At 29.3% G+C, this 11,100-nt stretch overlaps 1 protein-coding gene across 1 annotated transcript in view; it reads left to right on the forward strand.

Annotated features, from left to right (window-relative positions):
* Positions 1–10,451, forward strand: part of LOC106692965 (BSD domain-containing protein 1) — a 22,323-nt gene extending 11,872 nt beyond the window's left edge. The window contains exons 5-9 of the mRNA XM_014439261.3: positions 660–848; positions 4,656–4,782; positions 6,687–6,788; positions 6,862–6,954; positions 10,216–10,451. Coding sequence (XP_014294747.1) covers positions 660–848; positions 4,656–4,782; positions 6,687–6,788; positions 6,862–6,954; positions 10,216–10,310 — 606 coding nt within the window. The 3' untranslated portion in view covers positions 10,311–10,451. The remainder of the gene's footprint in view (positions 1–659; positions 849–4,655; positions 4,783–6,686; positions 6,789–6,861; positions 6,955–10,215) is intronic.
* The last annotated feature ends 649 nt before the right edge of the window (positions 10,452–11,100 follow it).

The raw sequence follows: 11,100 nt of genomic DNA on the forward strand, positions 1-11,100 counted from the left end.
AAATCTCACAATATGAACCATGTATTTATTCTTAGGGGACATATGTCCCAGAATAAAGTTATTTTTTCATTTCATTTCAAATATGAGAAATTAAAATTTTGATTTAATTAAAGAAGTGATTTACCTGAATACAAGACAAGGGTTTTTTCTAAAATCGTCTGGTAATTTGGATTCAATCCAGAAAAATTTGAGTTTGACCAAACTCGGGGGTTTTAATTCACATAATAGTTTATTTTCGTTATAACTTTTGTAATGGGAGTCTAGGTAAATAAGGTTATATTAATAATAAGTAAATATCATTTTCTTATTACCACACATTTTTAGAAGAGAAAATAAAAAAGTAAAAAGTTTGTTCAAAACAGGATCAGGGATGATGATACTGGTGTTCAACTAAAGTAATATATTTAAATTGAGAGCTAAAAAAGAAAAGGAACATTATTTGGAATCACTTGTATCAGTGGTAAATCTTTCCTGCCAAAGTTATCATAAGAATTTTTAGATCTTCATTTCTTTATTTATTTTGAAATTATATTAAACTTATTGCATTGTTTGAACTACATTATATTTTATGGCTATGCATGATTTCCAAAGCGATGCTTGTTTATGCTGTATGAAAAATCTTGTGTGTCTTTACTTTATTTAGATTATTTGTGTTACAGTATAAGCACCACCTTCTTATTACCGAGGCTAAGACTTTCACTGAGTGCATATCTGATGAGGAACAACCACAGTTTGATGCTTGGTACAATATTGTGGAGGAGGACTTCAGTGATGTCGATTCCCTGGGTAGACAGCTTTCTTCATGCCCAGCTTTAGAAGACAAATACCGAGAACTTGTCCCTGATCAGGTTTTTAAATTTTCTGTAAACTATTTTTATCATCATGAACTTAATTGATCATCCTATCTTCATTTATCCTAAACCAATAAAGGATATTTGGGAAGATTTATTAATTTAAAGTAAAGTTTAATTTACTAAACATTTGTGGAACATAATTTTTTTATTATTTATTTTATACCAGATTGGTCTGGTGGGCCTTACATGGTTGATATAACCCTTACATTAATTTTTTTTTTTTAACAGTTGATTATAGGGGGGTATAGAAAAAAGAAACAAGTTAATTTGAAAAGAAAAAAAAAATAATAATAAGTAAAATATGGGTAGTGTGAATAATGAATTAATAAATATAGAATTTATAACAGAATGTCCTGCAGCAGCCTGTTCGAAAAATATATCCTCAAAACCCATTAAATATAAATTTTCATAAAATACAAAAAATATTATAACTGGCCCATTTCATAATGTTAGTCAGGTTTTATGAGTATGCTCAAACCTTGTGTTTTATTGGTTGACTATCGAAATAATTCAGACCGACTGATGTTGGGAAGAGGACCAAGTAAAATATTTTTTGTATTTTATTAAAATTCATTATTAAGGGTTTTTCAGGACGCTAAAAACGAATCTGACTAGCTTTTACTTTAAGAAAGTATTTCGGCCCACTATGTAGGAAATGATTTTTGGTTTTTGCGATTTTATATACATTTAGACTCGATTAATACAATTGACTATAACTTATTGTTATTCTACATAAAAAATAAAAAAAATTGATTGGTATATTATGACCTCATAATGCCATGATAACAGCAGAGTATTAAAATAATTTAGACCAACTAACCTAGCAAAGTGGCATAAAATATTTTTTTATGGAGAAATAAAGTTTATTTTCGTTTTTAGCACCACAAAAATCCCTTTGATATGGGATTTTCATAGTAATCAAAAAATAAAATTTTTTTTTTCCTAGCCTGGAACTTGGATTTTGTTTCAAAAATCACAAAAAACAATAATCTCAAGATGATTTCACTAATCTACATGAAACTTTGGAAAGACTTAGGACAGTCTAAGCTACACATAATTGTACAAACCGTACTTTTGTAAACAAATTAGAATGAATGTGAGCGGTGGACTTTAATAATAATAATTTGATTGATTATCCTGGTACCAAATTTCACATTAATGGTTATACCCTAACACTAAGTTGACCATGTTCAATAGACATACATAGAAATAAATTTCTCCACAATTGTTGGGTGAAATGTGATGATAATCTTTGGTTCTGAGGGCAAACATTTTTTTTTTTTTCAATAAGGTGCAGCAGGCCCCTCCTATTCAATAATTTATGTCTCTTATTTTTTTGTATAACATTACTATATGAATTATTGATAAAAAATTATATTACTACTTATAAACAACATACATATTTTTAAATTTGGCTACAGTGACAGAGTATCACAAAAATGCTCGACTTTATTTATATAGGAGTGCAAATAAGTTTCCTTCATTTTATATAAAAAATGAGAAATTAATTTTAAAATAATGGTACATTACGTTTTATTCAATGTATTGTCCAACACTAACCATTATCTTTTCCCATCTTTCTGGCAGCCTTCGGTTACTATGTCAGAAGAACTCTCATCTTTTGAGGCTATCCATAAGTCAGTCCAATTTTTGGTATCAAAAATGCTGCTCAACAGGTCATGAGCGATCGACCGGAACAATTGATAATTGGAAGGGCCAATTCTGGTGGGGTAGGACTTCTCAATTAAGTGTCGCCGCAACATGTCTACTAGCATTATCATGTAGAAGAATAATTTTGTCAAGTCTGGAGTAATAATAAGCGTGTTTTTCCTTAAGTGCCTGGTTCAGTCTCATTAAATGTAGAGAGCTCCAGTAATGGTTTTATTCAGTTCGAGCTACTCATAATACACGAAACCGATCTGATCCTAGTAAATACACAACATGAGTTTTTTCCATATTTGGTTTGGCTGTTTATGTTTAAGCCTGCCTAGGTGATCCTCATGATTTTTTTTTTTTTTTTGGGTTACTGTAGTGGTTCACCAATGACTAAGATGCAATAAAACTTTTTTGTTATGCATGCTAAGCATCATTTCACTAATGAAAAATCAACATCCAACCTCTCTCAGCATCACTTTATATATATAACCAAATTTCCTTGTTTTTAAATCATTCCTAACGATGTGAAGCTGCTTTTTGAGTCACTTCTAATGTGAATGCTGTTGAAGATATATTTTATTAATTGTATTATGCACTAGGCTGTGTCTAAGAAACTATAGTCATATGGTCAATAGATGTTACCAGGAGGGTGGCATAATTGTACTCTCCTTCAAAACAAAAATGAAGCTAAAAAGGCCATGCCTATGAAAGGAATGTTTATGTTGAGGTTATTAGGATGTCCGCCATTGTAATCTAAACTGAAACAGAAGGCAGCCAGTGATTGGCTCATACTCTTCACTTACTCCTGTGCCTAGGAGTCTTTGACTTTCACATCAAACTCATTGTTTTCAAACCATTCACAACTTCTCTCTCTTAAATAGCCTCATCATTTACTTCTACAAGAAACCAATATGGTGCCACAAGTAATGCTTATTCGGCCCTAAACATGACATTTAAAAAAAAAAAAATGTTGGGATGCAGAGTCACTAATAGTTCAAGGTTATGTTATTACTAGGTGGCCAAACTAACAATATTAGGGTACATCCAAGATGCACTGGTTTTCTGGATCACCTTCTGGTTGAGCTATCTTTTGTCAAATGGCAGAAACTTATTTGTACACCCATTATTATAGTTATTAATCAACTTTATCAGGCCCGTCAAGACCCCGGCCAATGGGAATTTTTTATGGATACATACTGATATATTTACAAGATATCTTTAACTTGTGTTCCCAAGAGTTTTTCTGTAACTTTAATTAACTCATTGGTTTCTGGCATTAGCTAGCATGCCAATCTTCGATTTTTCTACTTTCTGTAAATGATTTGTCTGGTCAAATAGGTCTGATGTTTTGTAATTAAACAAATTTGTAACATGAAGACTTTCTAAGTTGTAAAACTAAATTATTTCTTAATAACTATTTTGGCCAATTATGTTTGATCAATATTCCACACCTATTATACATTAACTTTCAATATTGGTAAGCAATATTTTTACTTACAATAGTTAGTCATGATTTATGACTTAAGGACTCCTCAGATCGAAAAAAAAAAAAAATAAACAACCAATATAAAGTTGTTTTAAAATTAAATTTTCCATGAAAATACCCCTTTAGTCACGCGAAAACCCCCCTTCAAATGGGACAAATTCTTTTTGTTTTAAAAAAAAAAATTGTCTTCTTTACTATAGTGTAACTTAAAATTTTCAAATTTAAATAACTTTTTAATTATTGCTATTAAAGAGATGACACGACATTAGAAAAAATGTAAAATACCAATTTTCATCATTCAAGTTGAGTATTAGAGCAGCTCCAATAAATGACTTCATAAACCTCCAACTCCCAATCCTAAGTATCAAATTTGATAAATTCTAATATGTTAAAAAATTGTAGTAATAAATAATCCATAATCGTTAGAATATGATTTGTGTCTGATTAGTTAAAAAATATTGGTTCGCATAAATTTTGCTAGATTAGGGAAAATTTTGAAGAAATAAAACCCTGGAAAATTTGGGGAAAAGTCAGGGAATTTCGTCAAGCCATTTTGATTCAGTTATCTTATGATATTGTAACTACGTACCTACATCGCTACTACATTTTTGCTTCTACCTTATAGTTAATGATACCCATCGTCTATTTTTATTTCTCAGGTGAGCCATTCCGACTTTTGGAAGAGATACTTATTTCGGAAAGCACTGATGCTTGATAAATATGCTGAAGAAGATAGGCGAAAGGCCAGAGAACGGCAAGAAGCTGAAAACTTCCCATGGGAAAAAGGTAAACATGATAATACAATCTTAATTGAATTGATAATTGTTCTATTTTATTATGATATGGTTCATATAACTTCTATGTACTTTGGAATATTTTATTTATATTACATCTAATATAATTTGTTATATATATATATATTATCATGGATAGGTAGGTGTATCATCTTGTTTACACAAAAAATATTTGTTAAAACAAAAACTAGATAATACTATTATAATTAGAAGAGTTTTTCATTAAAAATAAGAAATATATTCAATAATTGTACAGCTTTACCATCATTTATACACCATTTACTGACCATTGTTCCCATTTTGGAATGTCAATTCCACAATTTTTCACACCAATTCCCAGTTTTGACCAATTAAACAATGTTGCATGATAAAAGTAAATTTTATTTTCAAACACTGCTCAACTCAATATTAGTAAATGTTTCAAAGATAAGATAAGCCAGGGTCTATTTATGAGATTTTGGGGGGTCGGGTGGGTGAGGCAGAATTTCTTTTTTTGGAGTGCTCAATCCGAACTGCATCCTCATCATCCTGTGGTTTCCCCAGGGGAATGGAAAAAAAAATATTAAACTTTTATCTTAATCGTTTTTCTTTTGTAACTAATTTCATTCTTGTAGCAAAGCCCTATTCATAGATGAGCATTCTGTGCAAAATTTCCTAAAAAATGTGTTCATTCCATTTAACAGCTGCTATAGTGTGCTATACAAATAGTCCTGATATCAAAGATTCAAAAAAAGTTTTCAAAAAATGGTGTAGAAGTTTTTTCTCAACGATTCTATATTTTTTTAAGGTTGCTAAATCCGAATGTCAGGTTTGTTACCTCACAAGATCTAAAATAATTAAAAATATAAATTTTTCATTAGACATTATGAATTATTGTTAGACAAAATTCAAAATATACTGGTAAATGAAAAGGGAAAAAAAATGAAATGATATCTTTTAAATGTCCATTCTCAAAAGTTTGAAATAGTCCTCTTCAACAAATAAACTACATTGGTCTTTTATTATGTATTTTATTATATATAGTATATTTTATAATATACTAGAAATTATATTACTATCTTAGTTAAATAGTAAAATCGTCATATATAGGGTGTTTTTTTGAGCCCGATAGAACTTGAAATTGTAAAAAATAACACAAAAAATTAAATTGTAATCAAAAATTTTTTTTTATTCGAAAGATCAATACGTGACATTAACATTTGAAAATGATTTCGGGCATATGGGCACCGCGGCTGTTCTTGACGAAGCGCATTCTGGACGTCCAATTTTGGCCGTATGTCACGAATAACACGAACAATGCTGGCCTCCAAGGCGTCAATTGTTGCTGGTTTATCAGCATAAACCAGTGACTTCACGTAGCCCCACAGGAAATAATCGAGAGGTGTCAAATCGCACGACCATATGCGGCAATTTTGCTTATTAACAAACCCGTTAAGCCAAAAATGCGCCTCATCGCTGAACACAATTTTACAGAATGCGCTTCGTCAAGAACAGCCGCGGTGCCCATATGCCCGAAATCATTTTCAAATGTTAATGTCACGTATTGATCTTTCGAATAAAAAAAAAATTTTGATTACAATTTAATTTTTTGTGTTATTTTTTACAATTTCAAGTTCTATCGGGCTTAAAAAAACACCCTATATAAAAGCAGAACAATCTGAATAATTATAAACAATTTATAAATTAAATTCTTTATTGTTATATTAATAGGAAATACTCAACATTTGTCAAATTTGTGGTTTCTAAAATTACAGTTTATTAAACTTAAAAAATTAAATTAAATTAAGGAAAATAAACAATATAGTAAGAAAGATATATGGAATAGTTATTGACTACTCTCTATATCTTGCTAAAGTTTTATTGAAGTATAAGCAATAATCTATTTGTTCTTTGCAGAAAATTTTGCCGCTGATATTGAACTGTCTGAAGAGGAGCAAATCAAGATTTTATCTGATTATGAAGAAGAGAAAAACCTCAAGAACCAAAAGAAAGTCAAGGGTATGTATATGTATTATGTATTTATTTATCTTCTTTAAAGTTTATTGTATCCTTAAATATTTATTCTTTTCAGATATCAGCTGCGACAATCTTAGGGTCAGAGAGCGAAATGACCTCGTTATTGTTGGAACAGATACTCCATCACAGTCTTCTACTTCAAGTAAAGGTATATAAAACTTTCATAAAAATGTTTAGAATTTGTAATTGTTACACTTATTTAATCTGGAACAAGAAGTTCCTTTACCAAAATAATACAGTGGAGAAAAAGTATTTTAACCTTTAAAGCAGGGTTTGGAAATAACTATGCACTTTTATTTTGAAAAAGTTCTCGTCTGGTTTTATAATTTTCTTAGGAACTTTTTTAAAGCAGTTCAAAAATTATCAACCATCAACAATCATGTTCAAAAATTTTTTGTTAGACTTTTATATATGTTCTTACAGGGATTTTTAATAAAAGTCCTTTTTTTGATAATTGTATGGCTACAACTTTTATATACAAGTTTTGTACTATGGAAGTTCTCCATGGAACATTTATTATAAATGTTAATATTATAAAAGTTTTATCTATACTTATGGTTTTTTATTTGCATGTCTAATATGGTTAATGCTAATTAAAAGATTTTTAGTGTTCGCATATCAATTGATATTAACTTTTTTTCAATGATTTTAATGCTATATCCTTGTTATCATGGCTCTCAATGTAGGAGCATGAGGGATTCACCTTACAGTACAAGACCCTGATGGAAAAAAAGTTAGTTATTTCATCTAACTAGGAAATACCTAAGTGTAACCAGGTTCCGGATTGATATACTACGCATGAACGAGCATTGCCCTGTTCGGGATTGGGTTGACACTTGAAACGCTTTTCCCCTATTCTCAGGCTGCTAAGGTCAGCCTTAACTTATCATTTTTCTTGGACTGAGATTGTTTCTTATTAAATTTGTTTTACTTTGCAGGAAAATGTATTAAAGGCAAATAATTTTACAACTCTGTTCTGACTTGCTTTTTACTCAAGTATTTGACTCAAATAGGAAGGAGAAAAAATGAAATGTGTCAAATGTCTCAGAATGGAAAGATAGCTGATTTCTAAAACAATCCCTATATGTTTGCTTTGTTCTTAAAATCATTCCTCCAATAATAAATGTCCATATCCAATAATTGAGATACTTCCAATTTTGTTATGTCAATCCTGGCTCGGTAATGTGAACCAGTGGTTCCCAAAATTTTTTGTTCTACCACCCTCTTTCCAGGAAAAATATTACTTTTTGTTAAAAGTAATAAGCCTGGAAATTAATTTTTTTTTATTTGAATAGGAAATACATATGTAGTAATGTTTCTACTTTTTTCGTAAAATATAGAAAAGAAAGGTGTAAATTAGAAACATTGAACTTTGTAATTATAAAACTATCTATTGAATTCATAATGGAATGTAATACAAAAAAGCTTAAAACAATTGAAATCATCTTAATGAGAAGGATGAACCTTGTGTGCTGTTACCAATTTAGTAATCCTCGGTTCTATTTTCATCAGCAGTAATATTGTTGACCGTGACAACTTACAGTTATTCATCACCTCCAAATGCACCTGTGGCCATCACTGTCCCCCTTAATTGCTGCATCGCCCACCAGGGGGAAATCACTGATGTAATCTTAAGCAGATTGTATGGTCTGATTGTTATCTTTTATTTTCATCTTTAATGAAATCCCTTATGCTTTTCGCTGAATAAACGAGATGATCTTTTGTATGATTGCTGTAATGACAGTGTAAGAATGTTTTTCAAAGGCAATGTATAAAAGTTTTGATTATTGTAGACTGTCTCCGCTTATTGTAAACATTTAAATAGGTTAATTGAATTTGGGCACAGTATTTTTTTCTTTTGACCAACCTCCCTTTTTCTAGCTACTATGTGTAAACCCAGGAGATGTAATAAGATATTGAACAAAATTATCAACATCAATGAAGATTGTTCTGAGCACACTTCCAAAGAAGACCAGTATGCATTAGGCCAAAGTGAAACTGATAGGGTAATATAATTACCCTATACTGTTGATATCATTATTATCATTTCTATAATAACTAAAAAAAAAATTTATTTATGGATAGTTTATTTAAATGTGAAGCCTAATATTGTTCAATTCAGAATTAATTTGAATAAATCGATTTTTTAAAGAATGAGTATTTTTGTTTACTCATAAATTAGAAGGATGCTCTTATATATAAGTATATTAGAAACGTCCTTTAACCTTGTGTTAATCTGTAGGTAGTTTTTAAGACATGGAAGTCCGAATGAAAAATAAATTTAAACTATACTTGGTTTTCATAAAAGTAATCCAAAATTAGGGTGAAATTACTGACTTTTTTGCCACTGGGCTCTTATACTGTAAGGTGTATTGCTCATGCTCCTACATTAAGGGACATGATAACAAGGACCTTGTATTAAAATCATTGAGAAAAAATCATAAAAATCGATATACGAACACTAAAAATCTTTTACTTAGCATTAATCATATTAGACATGCAAATAGACATATGAACAAAAAACTATAAGTGTAGACAAAACTTTTATAATATTAATATTCATAATAAATGTTCAAAGTAATCAAAAATTAAGATAAAATAATTTGACTTTTTTCTCCTCTTAGGCTCTTGGACCTACTATTACCTCAAATTACCAGCCTCTTTGGAGGGCTATCCCTATTTATATATTTTTTCCTTACTTACCCCTATACATGTGAAAATTAAAGTAGCTGTTACCGCTGTGACTGGTACTGTCACAACAACAAATATCATCCTATACACCATGGTAGGGGCTGCAACAAGCCTTTCCAAGACTAAACATCCTGAGGAAGCATTTAATTTTATTTTTAACTTTTCTAATGATTATGATCATATGTTATCAATGATATTTTAATGCATTATGTGTATGTATGATTATTATACATCTGGGAGTAAGTTTGTATAAGAGCTTGCAAATACTCATGTCCAGACACGCCCTTTATTTAACTGAGGTGGATGCGTTGACAATGGTTATGTAGAGATCATTTGGTAAAAGGTAAACAAAATTTTTCTGTGAGGATTTATTGGAGTAAATAATCCTCCATTAAATTTGTTTAATGGAGGATTATTTACATGTGCTATTTGTTGTATTGATTTTTTTTTTTTTCATTGAATGCTATGGCTATTTTAAGGGGAGTTAAATTAATTTTTTATATTAAAGTTCTAATTATGTGGAGTTTTTTTTTTATTATATCAAGGTTCTACTATATTCCATTGTTTAAAAATAAATTAAGAATAATCATGTGTTTAATAACATTCATTTATAGTTTCAAAACAACACTATTATGGGACATTATTTGATTAATGATAATTTTTTTTTTTAATTTTACAAAGATAAATTACTGAATTGATAACTGTGGATTATTTATAGAGAGCACGGATGGCGATTGGGAAAAAGAGTTTGAAATTGAAGACACTGAGGAACGGAATGAAGGTTCTGACATAACCAAACCATTGAATTCTTAAAAATATTTCGCATTTGTTCCATATCTGTTTGTAAATATATATACATAAGAGGGTTTTTTATATTTTTATTTTGGGACCCTATTTGATATTTTTTTATTAATTCAATTTTCAATTTGTTTAATTGTGATTTATACAATAATGATTACCTTGTATTATTCACTACAAAAGTTCTGTTCTTGGATAAAATCTATGAAAATTAGAATACCTACCTCCATATTTAAATAGAAAACTTATAAAAGCATTAATAGAATTGTAAATGGTTTATTTAACCATATAGTGAAAGTTGTCATATGTATTATGTTTCTGAAAGCAGTTTTATCTTGTCTTGAATTTTAGTGTAAATTATTATTTTATTGTGTCATTCATTTTTTTTTTTTTTTATATATAAAAACTTTGATCCTCATGTAAAACCATACATTTTATAAAAATAGAGTTCATATAATTTTTTCAATTCTTCAAATATTTCCTTATTCATTTTGATTGATACTTGCAAAGTCACAAAAAATTGGATAAGGTTTTATTCTATATGTTAAAAAAAAAAAAAGCTTCTTTATTGTGTAAATAGTTAAGATTTATATTTTAAAAATGTTCAATAAAAATTATTTCTTAATCAGCTGTTATTAATTATCTCAACGTCCCTGTATTTATTCCTAAACTTGTTCTTTTAAATTAATAATGTTATTAATCTGTATGTATTAGATACAATAATTGAACCAATATTCAAGGTTTCCTATAACTGTTTGGCAATATTTATGGAGGTTAAAGTAAACCCTAATACCAGCAAAAAAGT

This window comes from Halyomorpha halys, unplaced genomic scaffold (genome assembly GCF_000696795.3).
Source record: "Halyomorpha halys isolate HHAL.00 unplaced genomic scaffold, Hhal_1.1 Scaffold80.1, whole genome shotgun sequence".
Lineage (NCBI taxonomy): Eukaryota > Metazoa > Arthropoda > Insecta > Hemiptera > Pentatomidae > Halyomorpha > Halyomorpha halys.